Source organism: Chenopodium quinoa, unplaced genomic scaffold (assembly GCF_001683475.1).
Source record: "Chenopodium quinoa cultivar QQ74 unplaced genomic scaffold, ASM168347v1, whole genome shotgun sequence".
Lineage (NCBI taxonomy): Eukaryota > Viridiplantae > Streptophyta > Magnoliopsida > Caryophyllales > Amaranthaceae > Chenopodium > Chenopodium quinoa.
In genome coordinates this window covers 5645282-5669002 of record NW_018743850.1, presented here as the reverse complement: position 1 = coordinate 5669002, position 23721 = coordinate 5645282, and the positions used below count along the sequence as shown (strand labels likewise).

At 34.6% G+C, this 23721-nt stretch overlaps 2 protein-coding genes and 2 long non-coding RNA genes across 4 annotated transcripts; all 4 read right to left on the bottom strand.

Annotated features, from left to right (window-relative positions):
• Positions 1-3629: 3629 nt before the first annotated feature.
• Positions 3630-5551, bottom strand: LOC110686083. The gene is made up of 2 exons (XR_002504150.1): positions 4970-5551; positions 3630-4670 (listed from the first exon to the last, which is right to left on the bottom strand). It is a non-coding gene; the product is annotated as an uncharacterized LOC110686083 (long non-coding RNA).
• Positions 5552-5679: 128 nt separating this feature from the next.
• LOC110685645 lies at positions 5680-7640 on the bottom strand. Its single transcript, XR_002504099.1, has 2 exons — positions 7154-7640; positions 5680-6854 (listed from the first exon to the last, which is right to left on the bottom strand). It is a non-coding gene; the product is annotated as an uncharacterized LOC110685645 (long non-coding RNA).
• Positions 7641-12217: 4577 nt separating this feature from the next.
• LOC110685644 lies at positions 12218-14263 on the bottom strand. The gene is made up of 2 exons (XM_021862179.1): positions 13723-14263; positions 12218-12644 (listed from the first exon to the last, which is right to left on the bottom strand). Exons 1-2 carry the CDS (start codon positions 14224-14226, stop codon positions 12414-12416), a joined length of 735 nt encoding a protein of 244 aa, XP_021717871.1. The 5' UTR covers positions 14227-14263; the 3' UTR covers positions 12218-12413.
• A 622-nt stretch (positions 14264-14885) lies between these two features.
• Positions 14886-22504, bottom strand: LOC110686082. Its single transcript, XM_021862666.1, has 5 exons — positions 22137-22504; positions 19925-21189; positions 15930-16040; positions 15546-15695; positions 14886-15426 (listed from the first exon to the last, which is right to left on the bottom strand). The coding sequence occupies exons 2-5, from the start codon at positions 21179-21181 to the stop codon at positions 15286-15288; spliced, it is 1659 nt and encodes a 552-aa protein (XP_021718358.1). The 5' UTR covers positions 21182-21189; positions 22137-22504; the 3' UTR covers positions 14886-15285.
• Positions 22505-23721: the final 1217 nt, after the last annotated feature.

Below are 23721 nucleotides of genomic sequence, written 5' to 3'. Positions count from 1 at the left end.
TAAGTGGGTAATAGGTTACCCGGATAACCCGTTTAATAAGCGGGTTAGGTTTGGTCAAGGGTTTTCAACCCGTTTAATAAACGGGTTAGGTTTAGGTTGAGGATATATCAACCCGTTTAATATTGACACGAACACAAACCCGACACGACACATTTGGCAGCCCTGATATCAATGGTACAATTTGAATAAAAAAAAATATGGTATACTTTTGCTTTGTTATCTCTTGTAATTGAGCTATCCGCCTTTCACTTTGATGATGTCAAAGAGCCTTTTTTTTACACACTTCATTACTCCCTTCGTATTTTATTACTTGCTTCATTTTCCTTATTCGGTCGTATTTTATTACTTATTCAATTTCCTTTTTTGGAAATATTAAACAATCAATAACATAATACTAAAACATACACCATAAATGACACGTGTCATTTCCTGGTGCTGTTATTTTCCCTCTAAAGTCCAAACCATTCCTTCTCTTCTTGCAAAAACTTCTTTGAGAATTTTAGTATAATATTAGTGTCATAATATTATTGCAAATCTTTTATAAGTATCTTATATTATTATTTCATTTGCTTATTTTGTTCTTTTAGTATTTTTCATTAAGAAGTTTCAAAATATTCCTGTTATAATAAAGAATCTTCCTACTAATTACATTTTTTAGACAAAAATAACATTCTTTTATCTTTTAATTTTCAGCTATTTATGTATTATTTATTATATATTCTACTATCATAAAATATATTGTAAAATGTGTGTATTGTTTTATTTGAATGCTTTAATTGGTTTCTCTCCTAATTCTAACACGAGGAACATAACAAAAAGAAACTATAACAACATAGCTTAAAATTATACATATACACTTTATCAATGCATGTAATCATATAAGAAAATTTATTGATTAAATTTCATTCTTTTTTAATTTGTATCCCAATACTTTCAGATATTATTATATATTTAAAGCATTCATATGGTGTAATATGAAGTTTAAATATACTCATTTGTCTAATCAATTTTTTCATTATATTTCATGTTTCATTTTATTATATATGCAAAATAAGAAGATAAAAAGTATGTTATATTTGTATTTTATCTATGATTTTTCTCCCCACTAGTGGTCCCCTTATATCTTATTTTAATCTTTATCATATTCTCTCTCCTCCTCACTATACTCACTTTTGTTTTTTTAGATTTTTTTATTTTTCAATCAATCCTACCTCCATCATATTTTATTATTTCCAACTACTCCTTCTAAAACTCCATGCATGGAGAAATGGAGCAGATAATAATAAAATGCGGAGGGAGTACTTCATAAGCAAGTGTCAATTCAGATGTCTGGGTTGCAGGTTAGGCCGGATTGGATCTATCTTTAATTTGATTTAAGACCATAAATTTGAAAAATCATTATTTTTTTATGAAAAACCATAAATTTCACAGGTGTCAATTCGGATCTTTGAGTCGGATTCGATGAGATCGTGTGCCCGTGTGGTGGCTAATTTGCAAAAGACTACTGTGACACTTTTATTAGAAAAAAAAATACATTTTTCCGTACATATATAATTTTATAAAAGCTATTTTTTTGGAAAAAAAATGGAATAAAAAATTATGTTAGAACATTATAAAAAGAAATGGAAAGAACATCATAAAATGCTCGAAAATAAAATAAAGAGAAGAGCTTTTGTGAATGGGGGGAGTAATTTTAAATATTCAAAGATATCGTGTGGTTTATATGGGAACCTAGGGGTATTTGGTTCGTTAAAGATTAGATTGGTATGAGATGTCATACTTAGGAGTTAAGGGTCATAAACCCCATATTTGTCTAAACTGTTTGATTTTTTCTTTGAAATGATTTTTACTTATCATTAAATGAATAGATTGTGAATCTTAGGGGGGTAAGATAAATATGTGATTTTAAGGGGATGGGGTGAAATTAGAATCCCCTCGATCGGTATGAGATTCCATACCTAAAATGAGTAACCAATCAAATAATAAAATGGATGGAATGGATTTCAACTTTATTCATATCCATTCCAAAAGCTCGAGCCAAACGACCCTTATACAATTACATTTCATTGAAATTAAATTCCCACATTCAATCCTGTGAATTGCATATTTAAGTTTATTTGGTTATAAATAAGAAATTTGCAAATTATGGTAAATTTGAGTTACTAAGAAAGGGGTTGATAATTTAATATTTACAATTTGTAGGCATTGAAAATCCACATAAATTTATCCTACAAATTTCACTTTTTAGAGCCAATCAAACCAACCCTCATATCTAAATTTTCATAAATTTTCAGTTTTTCAAATTTTTATGTTCATCCAAACAAGGCGTATAAGGAGAAATAAAAATAGGTTAAAGAGTAATTACAATTGAATCATCCTTAAAAATGTTGTAGACGTCACTATTATATTTTAGTGTTTAGGTTTCACTCACTACAAAATTAAGGATTAATTAATTTAATTATCATCAAAAGAAGCTACTCCTACTCATCATAGGACGAAAAAGCAATTTTCATAGAAGCTTTATTCTGCTTGTCGGCATCTTAGTATCTAATTATACCATTAGTCTACTCTTATCCTTGATTCGTCACAATCACTTTATTACGGAGTATAAATTTATAAAGTATATGTCGAGTTGTCGACCCCTTTGATAATAAGTGGTTTTTGATAGTTTTTTTTTTTTTTTTTTATAAAAAAAACAAAAAAAAAATATTGGTTTGAGCACCTTTAAATGTGTACTCCCAAAAAGACAACGGCATTAACAATGTATAAATTTGATTTAATAATTGTAATTAGGAAGAAGAATAATCTAACCTTTGGTCATATCTCTCAAAACAAACCTATCTTTTGATTATTTTAGAATAATCCAATCTTTATAGGTATTATCCTTTAAAAAACCTAGGTGACCTGTTACCTAAACAATCAGTCAATATTTTTCTTTTCCTTTTTTTTTAATAAATGAAATATATTTTTTAATTTTAATTTTATTTCCTTCCCTAACCTTTCTCACTCTTCTCCCTCTTCATCCGCTACCTTCCAGATTACAACCACCGTCACCCCGCCCCCACGCCGCCCCACCCTTAACCCTCCTATTACCTCGCGTCTCCACCCCTACACCCAACCCACCCCTTCTCGTTATTGTCGCTGCTACGTCCTCTCTTTTTCTTCTCTTTTTGTTTCAATCATCACCACCATTAAAGCTTTCATGTGTGAGGTTTTTGATGGTTAAATTTAACCATGATAAATCTAAATCTAGTGTTTTTAAGGTTAAATTTAACTAAATAAAACCATAATTGTAGTTTTGAAAAGGTAAGTGTGGGGTTTTTCTGGGTGGTTTGGGGTTTTTAATTTGTCTGTGATTTGGACAGTGGCGGACCCAGGAATTTCCGACTGGTGAGTCACAATCGATAATCAAATATGTAAAAAAAAATTTCACAATGACATGTAAGGAGACATTTACTTCCTAAACTTGAAAATAAACAACACGATTGGAGACCAAATTAACTACAGCGGATGTAGCCTAAATACATATCAGTCAACAACATGTTTTACAGGATGATCAATAATTTTGAAGCAATGCCTCAAGGCGTAAAAGCAATCCCTTTTTGGCACTTCAATATGATTCAAGCATATGATCAGGAATAAACACGAATAACAATTGATTCACAATACAAGTATACAATTTTCCTAGCATGAAATAGACTCAAGAATTACAGAAATTGCCCAAATTAAAACCAAAATTACAGAGACTCACCCATATCCAGGCAAATTAACAATATACCAACTCTTGTTGATTAGAAAATGATTGATAAGCTGAGTCTTCCCTGCATATAAATTCAACAACCTAATCAAACACAAAGTTAACAAAACAAATGAAATCACAAGTATGAATCATATGCAAATAACCCCAACAGCGAATTACCCCTATTCATAATTGGTTGGACGGTTCATATTCAACTAAATCAAGCAATATTCCCCAGAAAAATTATTTACAAAGATCATCCAAATAGAAAATTGACAAGATTACAATACTAACTAATAATTAAAAAGCTTAAAATTGACAAGACTAAAATCAACAAACTAATATCTCCACTAGTCTATACGGAACTTCCAGCCGAATATGCGACTAGCACCACTAAGCACTAACCAGTCCAAACTGTAATCTAATTATAAATTTATAATCCTCCTTACACTAATAGTTTAATTGTTGTCTTATACAATGTCCGGCATCACATATTCACAATTTCACATAATGACATAAACAGATAAACTAATAAGTTCAATTTAACAGTCAAAACACAATTTACACAAATAATGCAAATTCAATGAACATTCACCGTATATACTAATTTTAAGAGACAAGTAATGCAAATTTGATCAAAAATTCACAAAAAAAAAAAAGAATCAATTGATGATTACCTACCTTGCTAGGAGGAGGCGGCAGGCGCTGAATGATTGAGGCGAGCAGCGGAGCAGGCGGAGCAGCACTGCAGCAGGGCCATGCCCAACACTCAGCAAGACAGCAAGTCAGCGACTAGGCACTGGAGCAGGCGACTAGGCGAGCAGCAGAGGACAGAGCACAGCTGCACAGAGCACTGGAGGCTGGAGCAAGCGACTAGGCGAGCAGCAGCCAGCAGGCCAGCAGCACAGCCAGCACTGGAGGCGTGAGCAAACTAGCGAAGAGCAGTAGATTATGAACAATTAGTCAATTAGGGATTGAGTTGATAACTAACATTTTACATTTCACAAATTCACAATTAGGGATTTAGGGTTCAAACATTTCACAAATTCACAATTCAGATAATGCAAAATTCTCTGAAATTGAGTTGATTATTGAACAATTAGGGATTTAGGGTTCAAATTTAGTATTACTAAATCATAATTCATAACTAACAACTAACAAGTAATATCAACAGTTAAATAAATAAATAAAAAAAAAGCCGAAAGATGAGTAGATGAGTAGATGACTAACCTGAAATTATGCGAAGAGGAAGATGAAGCGAACTAGCGAAGAGGAACTGAGGTATGAGGAAGAGGCGAAGAGGAAGATGCGAACTTGCGAAGAGGAAGAGGCGAACTGGCGAAGTGGGCTAGGGCGAAGTGGGCTAGGGCTAACTCAGACGTTAGAATTTTTTATTTTTATTTTTTTTTTATTTATTTTTTTTTTAAAAAAAAAAAACTTAAAATTTTTTTTGGGCCCTGGTGAGTCACTTGACCCACCAGGCACAAGCCCAGGTCCGCCACTGGATTTGGAGTTTGCAGTGGTTGTGTTGTGGTTCGTGCCTTCATGGTTAGTGAGGTGGTGAGGTTCGTGGTGTTGATTCAGCTTTTGTTATTTTAATACTCCGTATTAGTTATAGATTAGATGGTTTAAACGCCTCTCGTGTTAGGCCTACACATTTTGGGCTTGACTAGGCCCAACCCTATATTTGAGTTCACTCGCTATCTCATCGGCTGATGGAAGATGGCAACGGAGAGTCGGAGATGATTTCGTCCAACCACCCTTACTCGGATAGCGAGATTGAAAAGAAAAATAGCTATTTTGAAAGTGAGAATCTAGAATAGTTAGTCATCTAAATATTAGCTAATAGCTATTTTGAAAGCTAAGATCTAGAATGGATACTTGATTAAGAATACCATACATTCTTTGCATAATCCATCATTATTTACATTACAAACAAGTAACAAATACTGATGTTTATAATACATGCTGTGACAAATCCAACAAGATCCATCAAAATACGGAGAAACAATAGGAGGCAAAGGAAGTACATACTAATGTTCATTGTAGTATTATTCGTAAATTTCATGATGATGTAGGAAACTTAGTAAAGCTATCATCATCGCTTAAGCACGCTTATGAGCACGAAGATCTTTGAAATAAGATCTAGGTATCCTTTCAAAATTGCCCAAATTAAAACCAAAATTACAGAGACTCACCCATATCCAGGCAAATTAACAATATACCAACTCTTGTTGATTAGAAAATGATTGATAAGCTGAGTCTTCCCTGCATATAAATTCAACAACCTAATCAAACACAAAGTTAACAAAACAAATGAAATCACAAGTATGAATCATATGCAAATAACCCCAACAGCGAATTATCCCTAATCATAATTGGTTGGACGGTTCATATTCAACTAAATCAAGCAATATTCCCCAGAAAAATTATTTACAAAGATCATCCAAATAGAAAATTGACAAGATTACAATACTAACTAATAATTAAAAAGCTTAAAATTGACAAGACTAAAATCAACAAACTAATATCTCCACTAGTCTATACGGAACTTCCAGCCGAATATGCGACTAGCACCACTAAGCACTAACCAGTCCAAACTGTAATCTAATTATAAATTTATAATCCTCCTTACACTAATAGTTTAATTGTTGTCTTATACAATGTCCGTCATCACATATTCACAATTTCACATAATGACATAAACAGATAAACTAATAAGTTCAATTTAACAGTCAAAACACAATTTACACAAATAATGCAAATTCAATGAACATTCACCGTATATACTAATTTTAAGAGACAAGTAATGCAAATTTGATCAAATATTCACAAAAAAAAAAGAATCAATTGATGATTACCTACCTTGCTAGGAGGAGGCGGCAGGCGCTGAATGATTGAGGCGAGCAGCGGAGCAGGCGGAGCAGCACTGCAGCAGGGCCATGCCCAACACTCAGCAAGACAGCAAGTCAGCGACTAGGCACTGGAGCAGGCGACTAGGCGAGCAGCAGAGGACAGAGCACAGCTGCACAGAGCACTGGAGGCTGGAGCAAGCGACTAGGCGAGCAGCAGCCAGCAGGCCAGCAGCACAGCCAGCACTGGAGGCGTGAGCAAACTAGCGAAGAGCAGTAGATTATGAACAATTAGTCAATTAGGGATTGAGTTGATAACTAACATTTTACATTTCACAAATTCACAATTAGGGATTTAGGGTTCAAACATTTCACAAATTCACAATTCAGATAATGCAAAATTCTCTGAAATTGAGTTGATTATTGAACAATTAGGGATTTAGGGTTCAAATTTAGTATTACTAAATCATAATTCATAACTAACAACTAACAAGTAATATTAACAATTAAATAAATAAATAAAAGAAAAGCCGAAAGATGAGTAGATGAGTAGATGACTAACCTGAAATTATGCGAAGAGGAAGATGAAGCGAACTAGCGAAGAGGAACTGAGGTCTGAGGAAGAGGCGAAGAGGAAGATGCGAACTTGCGAAGAGGAAGAGGCGAACTGGCGAAGTGGGCTAGGGCGAAGTGGGCTAGGGCTAACTCAGACGTTAGAATTTTTTATTTTTATTTTTTTTTTATTTATTTTTTTTTTTTAAAAAAAAAACCTTAAAATTTTTTTTGGGCCCTAGTGAGTCACTTGACCCACCAGGCACAAGCCCAGGTCCGCCACTGGATTTGGAGTTTGCAGTGGTTATGTTGTGGTTCGTGCCTTCATGGTTAGTGAGGTGGTGAGGTTCGTGGTGTTGATTCAACTTTTGTTATTTTAATACTCCGTATTAGTTATAGATTAGATGGTCTAAACGCCTCTCGTGTTAGGCCTACACATTTTGGGCTTGACTAGGCCCAACCCTATATTTGAGTTCACTCGCTATCTCATCGGCTGATGGAAGATGGCAACGGAGAGTCGGAGATAATTTCGTCCAACCACCCTTACTCGGATAGCGAGATTGAAAAGAAAAATAGCTATTTTGAAAGTGAGAATCTAGAATAGTTAGTCATATAAATATTAGCTAATAGCTATTTTGAAAGCTAAGATCTAGAATGGATACTTGATTAAGAATACCATACATTCTTTGCATAATCCATCATTATTTACATTACAAACAAGTAACAAATACTGATGTTTATAATACATGCTGTGACAAATCCAACAAGATCCATCAAAATACGGAGAAACAATAGGAGGCAAAGGAAGTACATACTAATGTTCATTGTAGTATTATTCGTAAATTTCATGATGATGTAGGAAACTTAGTAAAGCTATCATCATCGCTTAAGCACGCTTATGAGCACGAAGATCTTTGAAATAAGATCTAGGTATCCTTTCAAAATTGCCCAAATTAAAACCAAAATTACAGAGACTCACCCATATCCAGGCAAATTAACAATATACCAACTCTTGTTGATTAGAAAATGATTGATAAGCTGAGTCTTCCCTGCATATAAATTCAACAACCTAATCAAACACAAAGTTAACAAAACAAATGAAATCACAAGTATGAATCATATGCAAATAACCCCAACAGCGAATTACCCCTATTCATAATTGGTTGGACGGTTCATATTCAACTAAATCAAGCAATATTCCCCAGAAAAATTATTTACAAAGATCATCCAAATAGAAAATTGACAAGATTACAATACTAACTAATAATTAAAAAGCTTAAAATTGACAAGACTAAAATCAACAAACTAATATCTCCACTAGTCTATACGGAACTTCCAGCCGAATATGCGACTAGCACCACTAAGCACTAACCAGTCCAAACTGTAATCTAATTATAAATTTATAATCCTCCTTACACTAATAGTTTAATTGTTGTCTTATACAATGTCCGGCATCACATATTCACAATTTCACATAATGACATAAACAGATAAACTAATAAGTTCAATTTAACAGTCAAAACACAATTTACACAAATAATGCAAATTCAATGAACATTCACCGTATATACTAATTTTAAGAGACAAGTAATGCAAATTTGATCAAAAATTCACAAAAAAAAAAAGAATCAATTGATGATTACCTACCTTGCTAGGAGGAGGCGGCAGGCGCTGAATGATTGAGGCGAGCAGCGGAGCAGGCGGAGCAGCACTGCAGCAGGGCCATGCCCAACACTCAGCAAGACAGCAAGTCAGCGACTAGGCACTAGAGCAGGCGACTAGGCGAGCAGCAGAGGACAGAGCACAGCTGCACAGAGCACTGGAGGCTGGAGCAAGCGACTAGGCGAGCAGCAGCCAGCAGGCCAGCAGCACAGCCAGCACTGGAGGCGTGAGCAAACTAGCGAAGAGCAGTAGATTATGAACAATTAGTCAATTAGGGATTGAGTTGATAACTAACATTTTACATTTCACAAATTCACAATTAGGGATTTAGGGTTCAAACATTTCACAAATTCACAATTCAGATAATGCAAAATTCTCTGAAATTGAGTTGATTATTGAACAATTAGGGATTTAGGGTTCAAATTTAGTATTACTAAATCATAATTCATAACTAACAACTAACAAGTAATATCAACAGTTAAATAAATAAATAAAAAAAAAAGCCGAAAGATGAGTAGATGAGTAGATGACTAACCTGAAATTATGCGAAGAGGAAGATGAAGCGAACTAGCGAAGAGGAACTGAGGTCTGAGGAAGAGGCGAAGAGGAAGATGCGAACTTGCGAAGAGGAAGAGGCGAACTGGCGAAGTGGGCTAGGGCGAAGTGGGCTAGGGCTAACTCAGACGTTAGAAGTTTTTATTTTTATTTTTTTTTATTTATTTTTTTTTTTAAAAAAAAAACTTAAAATTTTTTTTGGGCCCTGGTGAGTCACTTGACCCACCAGGCACAAGCCCAGGTCCGCCACTGGATTTGGAGTTTGCAGTGGTTGTGTTGTGGTTCGTGCCTTCATGGTTAGTGAGGTGGTGAGGTTCGTGGTGTTGATTCAGCTTTTGTTATTTTAATACTCCGTATTAGTTATAGATTAGATGGTCTAAACGCCTCTCGTGTTAGGCCTACACATTTTGGGCTTGACTAGGCCCAACCCTATATTTGAGTTCACTCGCTATCTCATCGGCTGATGGAAGATGGCAACGGAGAGTCGGAGATGATTTCGTCCAACCACCCTTACTCGGATAGCGAGATTGAAAAGAAAAATAGCTATTTTGAAAGTGAGAATCTAGAATAGTTAGTCATATAAATATTAGCTAATAGCTATTTTGAAAGCTAAGATCTAGAATGGATACTTGATTAAGAATACCATACATTCTTTGCATAATCCATCATTTTTTACATTACAAACAAGTAACAAATACTGATGTTTATAATACATGCTGTGACAAATCCAACAAGATCCATCAAATTACGGAGAAACAATAGGAGGCAAAGGAAGTACATACTAATGTTCATTGTAGTATTATTCGTAAATTTCATGATGATGTAGGAAACTTAGTAAAGCTATCATCATCGCTTAAGCACGCTTATGAGCACGAAGATCTTTGAAATAAGATCTAGGTATCCTTTCAAAGGAAGATCTTGAAATTACTTTGCCACCCATACCAGGAGCCTTCATCATCTTCGACGATTTTTTGGAGCAACAACATGACCATAGAAGTAAAAGACCAAGCCCGGCTATCATATAAAAGGTGTAGCCAAAGCTAGCCATCTAGCCCGGGTTTCCGGCGAGCAGACCTTGTCGAGTAGGGCGACGAGGAGGACTTGGAGAAAGTTGAGCGATTCATTCAGTTGGAGGAAGATCATGTTTAACAAGTCATTTGGTGAAGATGGTAAGGATGAGGCATATTGTTTTAGTTTGAAGAGGACATGTTCTGACATGCTTTATTTTTTCATCTAATGAAGGGTCAATTATATGATTTATAGTATGTATCAATTAGTCATTAATATTTAATAGGAGTGGCAAAAGAGTTTCTTCTTTTTTGTATAATAAGGCTTGGAACATTCAAGGAGGCTAGAATAATGGCCAAACTCTCAATCCACCAAATTTTCCCACCCCCACGTTGGATATTAAACAATTTGAAGTAGACTTGTCAAATACTTGTAAGGACACTTTAGTAATCCTTATGTTTTGAAAACACTGATACCTTCTTTTTTTTTGAAATTGTTTTAGAATAATCGACACATTATCATAAATGGTAAATGGTAAGGGACCACCACTATTCAATTAAATATATTTATATACTCGTATCTATCATATATTCATACTTAACAAGACACACAAACTTTTCTTCCTAGCCTCTCACATGTCCCCTTTTTTGATACGTAGTATATAAATTAAATTAAATCTGCTAACTTAGTGTCGGACATTACATGTTTAGTTTTACCGTCTTTTTATTTATTATTTTAGGAAAAATAAGTTTTTAATATAAGTGTAGGCAAAATAAGTTTTGTTAAGATTTGATAAGGGTTATTCAATATAAGTGTAGGCAAAATTTGACATTTTACAATTTTCAAAACAAGTGTTGTAATATGAATATCTTCAATTATATACGTGTAAAAATTAATCCCTCTGTTCTTAGATATCTTCAATTATTGTAGACTTTGTAGCAATTATAAAGGATATAAGCATAAGATAGATATGTTCTCTTCCGGAAAGAGGGAAAAAAAATTAATGAAATTTGCATCAATATTCAACATCCTTTTCCCTTCTCTAATCTGCTCTGATCTATGCTTTAATCTAAGCTAGCTTTATGTATAGAGCTTCAACCCTAATTAAATGGATATCTTCTTCTTTAAAACACTAAACCTTAAATGTCCTGCCTCCTTACATCGACTCTTAGCATTATTTCTTGGGCAATTAGATGCATAATTTCGAGTAACATCGACAACATAGCCCCAAGATGATTTTGCTTTATTCTTGTGTTCTTGTTGATTAAAGAGGCTTTTGCCAAACATGAGCTTCAACACACCCCATGCTAACATTCCTAACCCTGCAACCGCTGCCCCGGCCATGCCGATGTTTTTTACCATAATGCTACTCCCTTCTCCTTCACCCACAACTTTGTTTTAGCAACATAACATCTCTTGCTTAATAAGTTCACCCACCTATATTAATAACCAAAATTGGACAAAGACATTGAAGTAATTGAAAATGGAGATAGACTTATATATAATAATTGAGAGATAGTGATGTACTATGAGAACCGTCTCATACAAGACTTACTTTAATTGCCAAGCATAGCTAGCTAGATTGAATTAAATCAAATTTTTAAAAAAGTTGGCTTCAAAATAATAATCTCTTCGTTTCATTTCTTCCAAAAATAAAGATCAAATAAATCTCTTTGTTTGTGAAGAAGGTTACACTAAGCTTATTAAGGTCAAAGTTTGGAATTGACTAGATATTGTACATCAATGTATAACTTAATACGTGTAGGTTGGATCTGGTAAATTCGGGTTCAGTCACTTTCAGATTTGTTGCCAATTAAATATATGAAATATGCATCAACTTCAACCATATTCATTTTCAAGTCGATCTATTCAAGATGAGTTAGTTCAGTTGTTTAATGTACAATTTGGGTTATGAAATTGTGGTTGTGCAATCCAAGTTACCATAACTCAATTCCCTTAAAAACCCGAGTTTAGATCCCAAGGATGCCAATTCATTAGCCATTTTGTTGTCATCTCTTCCAATGAGTTCGACCTGAGTCCAAGGACTAATCGAATTCCCTTGGTTGAGGTGCTTTTGCTTTATCCTTGTCTTCGTCTTTATCTGCAGAGCTTTCACCAGACATGAGCTTGTACATACCCCATGCTAACATTGCTACTCCAGCAACCGCGGCTCCAGCCATACCGATGTTTTCAGCCAAGCTACTACCTCCCTCTCCATCATACTCTTCTCTTATGCTGCTGAATGATGATTTCTCTTGACTTATAAGCTCAGACACCTGTTACCATTAATTGAGCAAAGAAATGGATAAACTTGATTCACATAGTACTTGTATATGAATTTTTTTTTTTTTTTTTTCCCACTACTATAATTAAACCTTTATGGTTTTTTTGGTCCAGTATTTACAGGTTATACACCTGAGAATTTGGTAAGATATAAGATATAAGGTAAGAAACTTACCAAGTGAGTCAATACTTTGTTGTTACTTGTATATGAATTTGTTGAACAAGTTATTTTTAGATGTACTTCATACTTTGTATTTCGTATATAATATTGTCTACTTTCTGCGTTTCATGATTTTTTCAAATTTAATTTTTATGTGTTGAAGATTGATGATATAATTGGTACAGTAGTTAAAATATTATAGAAGAAAAACACCTAAATTGTGATTGTAGGATTTGTTCCATGTAAAGTTTCTAAAAATCAAACTTTTATGAGACGATATAAAATGCAAAAGAGAAGGATATATACTCCCTCCGTTTATTTTTAATTGCAACTTTTGCTATTTTAGTCCGTTTAAAATTAATTGCAACTTTCTATTTTATTTCTATTTTGGGTAAACAAAAACCTAGTAAATTACTATTTTACCCTTATTTTCCCACTACTTTCCCAAGTGGTGGGCCAAACTTTCTCTCTCTACACACTTTAATCACCTTTAATTAACCCCACTACTACATACCCCTTAACTTTTGCCTCGTGAACCGCAATTCCAACCAAAGTTGCAATTAAAAATAAATGAAGGGAGTATTACGATGTAATAAAGTAAATAAACGAATAGAAAACTTTTATGTTAAAAAGTTTGACATAATCAATTCTTATATGACTTATTATTTTCTTTATTTTTAGTGGTTTGCTATGATTTGATCTGTTCTGAATCTCGCTAATCTAATCAAATTTTATTGATATTGTCTGAAATTATTGTTGATTTTTGCATAGTTTGACCTGATTAACAATAAGAACAATATGATTCCAATAAAACATTAGTCAACCATACAAAAGTTGGCATCAAAATTATTAACATAAGAAGAGGCAAAATAGTTGCTCCTAAATTAGACTATAAGAGATCATCAACACACCTGAGGAGGAAGGTCAGCATCGGTGGCATAGAACATACGGACCCCTTCTTGAAGCCTGTTACACCCCCAAGACGCCAACTTATCTGCAACTCGATTAGCTTCTCTATCAATGATCAAAATATTCTGACCATCGATCATTCCAATAATTTGTTGAATGATCCTGCTTAACGGCGGTTTAGATGTCCTTCGACTTCGCTCCAACACATGATCAATGACCTCCGTATTATCCCCTTTAATGATATTAATGTTAAGGTTGTGATCTTTCGCCAACTTCAATCCGTTACGTAGTGCAACAGCTTCAACAATAGCAACGTTGCAATTGTCAGGATAAGTTTCAGTAAGATTATAGGCTGCAGCAACAACCAATTCTCCTTGGCTATCTCTTATAACACAGCCAGCACCAGATTTGTTAGCTTGATTATTATATGATCCATCAAAATTAAGTGTGTACATTTTACCATATGTACTCCTGCCCAAGATTGACCATTGATTATTATTGCTCATCTTTTCGAATTTTAGAGTTTTGGTTGATTGTTTGAGAGTTTTGGTTGATTTTTGGATGTTGAATTGGTGCTAATTAGCATTTACTTATAGTACTACTAGAGGAGTATTTTCTTAGTGAAATGGTCCAAAGGTCCAATAATCAAGTATTATTCTTAAAAGAAAAGGATGAGAATAATAAATGCACAAATTCAATTTTAACCTAGTTTTCATTTTCCAAGTCTCTAGAAAAATGAAAAATTATGTACAAAAAAAAATATATACATCAAATTTCTAATAAATTTTATTTGCACATTTAGTTATAAAATTTGCACATTCAACACCATAAATCTAATAAATCTTGACCAGTGTTCGATTCCCCGCAATAATAATTGAGAAGAGACTGAGAGAGTGAGGGATAGCTCAAGTGGTTAGAGCTTCCTTCTCGATTTCAGGAGATCCTGAGATCGATTCTCACCCCCGCCCTTGTGGCTCTCTAAACACCAAAAAATAATAATTAAGAAGAGACTGGAACTTAATCACCTAGATTTGATCCCGAATCCGAATTAGCCCAAAGGTTGAACCAAGTGGAAAAAAATAAAAAATAAATAAAAAGTAAATTTTCATATGATAAAGCAGGTTGCCTATTTAAATTGTTTAAAAATAATTAAACCACTTCCCAATAGGATAAATGTTACTTCATACGAAGTACTTTATTTATGTTCCACTCTTCCTCTAGTATTTAATAATGTGATCAATTCAAGTGTTGCAATTATAATAAAATGGAGGTATTGGAGGAAGTATTAACTTTACAAGAAGAAGAAAAAAATGGGAAAATATATATATATATATATATATATATACATATACTGCTTTTCATTCAAGCCTACCATGAAAGCAACAAAGTATTGATCTACAGGGAAAAAATACATGGCAGATAGACATTAGGACCTGAAAAAATGATGGCAACAACTAAGACAAGCCAATATCAATAAATAGCAAACCAAAGATTGAATAATAACCGCAGATAATCCCATTTCCTATTCTTTTTCCCCCTATATTCTAGGTTGCCTAAGCTATGTGTCATCTATTTTGCCAAAATTTATCCTTCATGTTAGATATCAGCTTGAACTTTTCTTCAGCTTCAACTTGCTGTCGCAAGTCAGTTGTTGACATCCTATCCGGGTGGAATTTTAAACAAGCTCGTTTATACGCAGCTTGGACCTGACAACATAACATCCAATTCTTCATGAAATTACAGATTGAAAATAGACAAGAAGCAGGGCATGAAATCTATAGTAAAAGGTAATTTAAGAATTTTTTTTTTTAAAAGGAAACATTACCTCGTTTGGAGAAGGGTACAGACTACCACCAACATGGATGCCTAAACACCGAAGCAGTGAGGCCATGTCACTGCACATAGCCTCAATTCTATGCAGTTCCTTCTTTATCTCCACACGATGTTTTTCTTTCAAGTTCAAGTTCTCCTCATCCTGCAAAGACAAAATTTAATTAAGGCTAAAATAAATACTCCGTATAAAAATACCATCACATAGTAAGAAGTATTACAAAACAAGAGGAGCACATTTGACCCAACAAATGCAATGAACCATAAGCTCATCCAACATAAACCAAGGCGAACGCTGCAGTGCTCAAGCTAAGTAGAAAAACATTCCTGCGACCACAATTAATTATCTAATCTGCAATCCAAGAAAAAGAAAGCATACCTTTCTACGTATCTGCCGAATTTCCTCCACACGCTGCTTTTGTCTTCTTTCATTTATCATTATGCGCATATCTGCCTTTTTTCTGTTCCTTAGCCTCCGTGCTTCCTCAGCCTAAGGAAATAAACAAGCACCCATTTCATGCACCATTTACAGTATAGCTTTAAACAAGCAGCTTGTATTGGGTAAAATAAAATGGGTAATGCTATATGTAGCCCTAAGGGCTAAGAATAAGCATTTAATATCTTTCATAATTTGGTATTAATTTAGGGATGCATGACAAAATCACGCACAAATCAATGTAATTAATGTTATGATTTCATTTGTTTTTTCCATTTTTAGCTACTTATATGTAGCCCTAAGGGCTATGCACAAATTGGCAACAAATACATACTACAGGATAGGGGCCAATCATTTAAAATAAATTAACAGGTGACTGGAAAGGAAAAAAAAAAAAAGGCCCCTAAATAAAAGAATTGTAGAGAAATCTTACAAAAATAAAAAATCAGAATAAGGATTTCTTCAAACATACACTAGTACGAAGTACGTACTTATGGAACAGAATGAGAAAAGGAACGGGAGAAGAGTTATGTTACGACATAGCATGTGAAAATTGGAATTGCACTAATATAGACTTGTTTAGGGTGAGAAACCAGGAGAAAAAAAAAAAATTCCAAACCCATTAATGCCTCCAGGGAAAAAAATATTTGATCACTAGCTCTAATAATATTTTAACAATGTTCCAACTCTAGTGTGCACACAATATATATGTATGGTTTCCAAAAAATTTCCTCCATCATTTACATCCATCAAAACACAATACCTTTCCCCAGCTCGAAATAATATTTCAGCACGAATTATACTACTCCCTCCGAATTTTATTACTTGTTCCACTTTCCTTTAGTAGCCGTATTTTATTATTTGCTCCATTTCCTTTTTCTGAAACTTTTTAACAATATTTTACTGTTTTCCTCCCCACTAGTAGAGTCCCCTCATGTCATATTTTAATATTTTTCATATTCTCTCTCTTCCCACTTATACTCACTTTTGCTTTTCTAGATTTTTTTATTCTTTAACCAACCCCACTTCCATCATAAATAATAGATTTTCTACTATTCCTCCTAAAGCTCTGAGTCCGGAGAAATAGAACAAGTAATAAAATACGGAGGGAGCATGAGAATTTGTCCAAAACAATACAACTCATGTATCCACATTAGTTGTCCAAGAATATTTTTATAATCTCTTATTTAAATTATTTATGCCACAATCACCACTTCCAGGTGAGGTAGAAAAAACAAACGAAGATTATAAACAAACTAAACCAAACAATACTCAACCCAATAGGTCATTATTAGTTAAGCCATCAGCTTTAGGCATTGGGCTTGATTTGGAATCAAATACATGAACAAGCCTTGCTAGTTATTGGATTATAAAATAAATTTGCAAAACCCCATGCTTCCTGCTTCGTTCTCTCTTTTTCCCCTACTCACAGTAAATCTCTTTTCCCCTCCCTTATAAATTTGTCTTCTCAACCCAATTTCTTTGCAACAAACTAATTTTATACAACTAACTGAGTTCAGCACTTCAGCTCGTCAAAAAGGGATGCATGGCAGCATTAATGGGAGACTTCCTATAGCATTGGCCCACAATTGGCCACACAAAAATTATCATCACATGGACATACTGATACTTTGTATGTTCATTGAAATCTTAGGCAACCTTATTCCAAATAAGGTGGCCTGGGAAAAACAGCCCTGCACAAAGCAATGGTGGGTTGACATGGAAAAGAGAAACAAAATGATTCTAAGATTTTACTCAAATCTATCACTTTCTTGGGTTTGGAGTAAACGTTTAGATGATTGAAAATCTGGGTTTTAAAAGCATACTGCTCCTCCCTCCATCCCTAGACAAATGACCATATATCCCAAAATTCTTATCCCAAATTAAAAGCCTCATTTCTCATTTGAGTGGGATTCATCGTCCACTAACTTATATTCACTTTTAAATAATAAAACCTATCTAATTCAGCAATTCAAATATATTTTTTTCCAACTTACCCTAAAACAATAAACTAATCTCACTACCCTTTTTTCTATTCAGCTTCAATCAACAATTCCCCGCTACAATTCCTCTCCTAAAACTTCACGCCAAGGAGAAATGGGGCTTTTATTTATTGTTTCCAAAAATTAGACATGGGTTTACTTAATTCATATGCCACCATTGAAGATTTGGTAAATCAGACACCCCGAATGGAGCTGGCAACTTGAATAAGAGAGCAATAATGTTATTCTCCCATTTTGATTCGCTTTCCATATTGAGCCGTTTCAAAAAGTTTGACTCACATCTACTTTGTTTCCTTTTATTGAAAAACCCTTTTTACTGTCTTGCTTCTTCTACCCAACACTATTTATACCTTTTCACACTTTCTTAACTTTTTTTCTTACACACACCCACTATTTTACATTCTCTTACTTCATCCACATTTTTCCTACACTTCACTTTTTATATGCAATCCTAGAAACAAGAGTCTACAGCGAGTCAAACTACAAATTAAATCAGCTATACATAGTATTCATCTTAATGAAACATATCAATTTATTCTCATCACAATAATAAAGGAGTCCTGACTATATGGTTATAATCACCCCCCACACAGAATAAGAAAAACCTCTACCAAATAATATTGTAGTTAAAACTAAAAACTCAAGACACAAGGAGGAAAGCCTTTAAATTAATGGAATCTGAATCTCAAGCAATGTGACCTACTTTCAGAAAACAGAAAAAATCAGGTCGAATTCTCCCCATAAAAGCAACCATAATCAACATTACCCATGCAGGCCATTTTCCAACACTTCCTGCAGCACATAATAAGTGAATCCCTTGGTGTAATCATTAGCAGATCTAATCATTTTATCATGGACAATCCCTAAACTTCTAATGCTCTCAGAATTCACTACAAATTCATAAAAAACATAAAGCAGACCTCAAAGGGTGGCCTTGATCATAGCTTTTATAGCTGGGATGCGGGTGTAATCGGATATAGGAACCTCCGCATGTATATAGGAGCACACGTATAAAAAATCTTGCAGACAAACAATAGTGGAAAAGGGTCAATGTAGGTCCAACAAATCATAATACGAAATCCGTATTTTGTTGGCCTACGCCAATAAATTACTAATAAAATTCAATAAAACACTATTGATGTCGGTCATAGAAATGACATTAAGATCTACAAACCATTTCACAATAAATAGCCCTCACCAAGAGATCTAAGAAGGGATGAAAGTCTCCATTTTCACTAATGGAGCACTAATTCTTAGAAAGCTGTAAAAGAAACCCTACAATACAATACTACAATCACATCACTGCAAACCCTCAATATGTCTTGACACTTAAACTACAAATTCCTCATCACTAATATTATGGAACACACAATGGTGAATTGGAGACAAATTTCTGAAAAAGATGAAACTCAAAAATCTACATCCTTGCTTAAAGGTGATTGAGAAGGTTATGACTGGCACACAAGATTGTTCATAGACCACCACAGTCATCAATAATTCAGATTCTTCTCCATCACAAAACGTATCATTGTTCAATAAAAAATAGCCACAAGAAATGCTTAACAGCCTAGTAGATCTGGAGACATAATATAACCCAACTCAATGGATGATGGAATTATATTATACCTAATTCATTAATGGAAAATGCCATACATAGCCCTTAGGGCTACATATAAGGAGCTAAAACTGGGGGGGAAAAAAATAAAAATATAGCATTAACTACACTGATTTGCGCGTGATTTATTCATGCATTCCTAAACTAAAACCAAATTAGGAAAGATCTTTAATATATAACCTATTCAAACAAACCTGCGCAGTTACTCATCGAAAGTCAGATTTTGTTCAGTTCATCAATTAATCATACTCAATGGTTCACACCCTTGTCATACGTAATCGCTGATAGTTCCAAAAATTAGATGTTTACAATGAGCATACCTGAATTAACAACTGCTGCTGCCTAGCTGCAAGTTCTTCCGCCATAGCAAGCTTGTACTCATCAGTCTCCTTGATCTTCTGTCTATCAGTAATTATGTTATTTTGGTCAGAAGAAGACACTACTTCATTTCCACAGCTAGCATTGTGATCTGATTGCACAAAAACGATTTCTGCACCTTGTCCATCAGACAAAGCAACATGATCATCCATACCATCTTGAGAGGGCCCCTTAGTTACAGCAGCAGAATACTCTTTGCTAAACACTTCATTTGTCAAATTACCATCACAATCCAGCCCAGTAAACTTCAAATCTTCAGCATTTTTTCCATTAGCAGACATAAAACCACTCACAGACTCTGGAGTTTCAACTGTACTATTTTCAGCAGTATGGTGAACAGCACTTTCAGGGGTCAAAGCACCACCTCTTTCTATATCATCAAAACTAGAATTAATACAATCGACACGAGTCCTAGGAAATTGTCCATCCATCTCCATAGGATGATAATCCTGCTCTGAAGACTCACTTTCGTTGGAAATTTTCTGGGAAGAACCAGCAAATACACCATCACCGTCTTGACTAACAGAACAATTTCTTGCATTGCTTTGCTGACCTGGGGGGTCAGCACTATCATAAACAGGATGAGCGGGTGCTGAAGTACCAGCTTCATCTTCAAAATTAGGAGGAGCACGGCTAGCGTTACGTCTTCTTCTTAAAAAGGCCTTCTCCCACTGTTCACGAAGCTTATTCGAAGATCCTTCCATCAACTCACAGTCGGAGCAGTCACTTTCAGATGAACAGCCCCCTTCAGAATCAGGACCTAGTCCATACCGATTTCTAGGAATACTTTTTCCAGAGTAAGTTCGCTTGGACTTAGAGAGCTTTACAGGAGGAGTATTTCCTTCATTAACATCCTCGTTAACATAATGACTCGTTGAAGGGTCAGCTGCTTCTGTTGGGAAGCATCTATTGCTTGAAGTCGCATCACTATGTGTATGACAAGCCCCATCCCTGCTTCCACCAGCACCACCACCATCATCATCATCATCGATGCTAATTACATGCTTTGGTCTTTTCCTGAATTTTTTATGGAAAGACTCAGGCACGTCGTCGAGGATGATAACTTCGCTAATATCATCAGTGCCAACTTCAATAAGGACAATGTTTTCCCTTTTCCTACTCGTGCATTCTTTCAAAATTCTTTTACTGAAACACGATTTAGGCATATAATGGTCACTGACAGCCTGAGGAGCCCCCATTTGTCTTCCTAAGAAACACAAGAAAAAGACATAAGAATTTGACAAAGCTTATCTATAATTTACAAATCAATGCCGAGGACTTGGCAACATCAGTGGCAAATTCCAAACATAATTTCACAGTCTCAAGACCATTTTGATAATCATAGAAAACCGACAACTAATTACAATTCGTATCACTGTTAATCTCTTACTCCATTTACCCCATTCATAAACACACGCATGCACGCACACGGGCACACAAATGCTTATTATGGTATTTTCTAAGTTTTAAGATCACCAACAATCTAACAATTTCACAAACATAGAATTCGACAACTAATTACAATTCGTATCACCATTAATCTGTTAATCCATTTACCCCATTCATAAACACACGCATGCACGCACACGCGCGCACACATGTCAATTATGGTATTTTCTAAGTTCTAACATCACCAACAATGTCACAATTTCACAGTCCAAAGCCCAAAGGCCAATTTGACAAACACAGAATTCGACAACTAATTACAATTCGTGTCGCTGTTAATTTCTTACTCCATTTGCCTCATTCGTAAACACACACAAACGCGCACACACACTGTTTTCTAAGTTCTAACATCACCAACAATCTCACAGATACTCTAATATACGGAGTATCATCACATAATACAAAATACACTTAACAGTATTAGCAAAAACAGTAATTAAAATCGAAGAAAAGAATCACAAAACTAACATCAGAAAAAAAAAAAAAAAAAAAAAAAAAAAAAAAAAAAAAACCCAAGAATAACACAAATTCTGGCAAAAAAATATTCAACTTGAAACCCTAAAATCGTAAATTACGACTAAGTCAAACAAACAGTTTCAATCCCCAATTACAAAACACGAAAATCAAAAGAAAAATCAAAATTCCAAACAAATATAAATCAAATCAGAAGCCTAATTTGAGATAGGAATCAAACAATTAAAAAATTACCAGTGATGAAGAATCGCAATTCACAAGTTTCTTCCCAAAATCAATCGAAAAATCATGAATCTAAAGAGTAGAAGAGAGAAAGTAGGAGAGAGAAGAAAAAAAGGGAAAATTGGATGAGGGTAATTGTTATATTTGAAATTGGGGAAGAAAAATGTTGGTCGCCATAACCAGAAGAGGAGAGAGAAAGAGGCGTTGGGAGTGACGTAGAAGTTTAGGGATTAAAATAAAAATAAAAATAAAATTAAATTAAATAACGAAAGAAAGGTGAGTGGTAAATAGTAGTGGGATTATAGGGTCGGTGATTTTGCGGGTTTATGACATAAATAATAAATTGACCGCTGAACATGTTTCAAACGGAAATTTTTTTTATTGGATTTTGCCGCGTGACTCGAATTGCCCGACCTGGTCCATATAACCCAGCCTGGCACAGGCAAGTTGTTGCCCCGGCCCGACACAATTTGCACTGGACCTGGTAATTTAGAACAAAGGCACGCTCCAGCCATAGGGCCCATAGAAGTACGAAATGGCCCATGGAGTAGCGCACGGCTCAGCCCATAAATAGGCCTGTAAGCCTTCCCATCATAATTATTAGGGGTGAGCAAAGAAACAGGGTACCCGATTTTAAAACTGGAACCGATTTAGACCCGGCGGGTCTGGACCCAAAACTGGTTCAACTGGTTCCAAGTCCAGTTCCAAAAAAGAGGACCTGATTAAAACTAATTCCAATTCTAAATCCTGAATTTTTGGACTTGGTACCCACTGGGTACCCGGTTTGACCATGTCCAAAAGAGTACCCGCTCCCAAATCAATTAAATCATGTACCAATGTTAGGATTAGGCTTTTTTATAAAATAAAAAAAATAACTCAAGAATTTTCTATAGCCCCAAATAATTAATAAGCCCAATCCCATACAGATCTTTAACCCTTTTGTTAACAAACCCTAAAAACACTCTAAGCTCTCAGCCTCCCACGTCTTTCCCTCATTCCTAATCTTCCTGTCACACTATTCCTTTCCTATTCCTCAGTCAATCCTCACACATCACTCCAATGCTCGTCATTCGTTGCACATTCATTTTTCGATTTGACTAGTTTTTTGCTCTTATTCTTTCATTTTCTAAGGTCGATAGTCTAGAGGTATCTTTTTTATTTGTTATATATTTTTTTTTTCAAGATATGATAATTCAATCTTTGGGAAAGGAGGTATATAGTAGGGGTAAGCATGGGATGGGTACCCATACCGTTAGTACTAACGGTTCGGGTAACCGATAATCAATATCACTAAAAGTGATATCCATAAACCGAACCAATAAGTTCGGGTACCCGCATTTTCAGATCGGTTATCGGGTACCCAATAAGATATCCAATAATGATAATTAACTTAATAATGCAGTAATTACTGATATAATTTAACACTAATTAACAACAATACCATATGATCTTAACCAAATTATTAATAATATTACTAATTTTTGATATTATAAAGTGATTATGAAGTAAAGTAGAGTTTAGATTTTGGAAAAATAGATTTGAGTAGGAAAAAAAACTAAAAATTGCTTATCGGATCGGATCGGGTAACCATTAATTT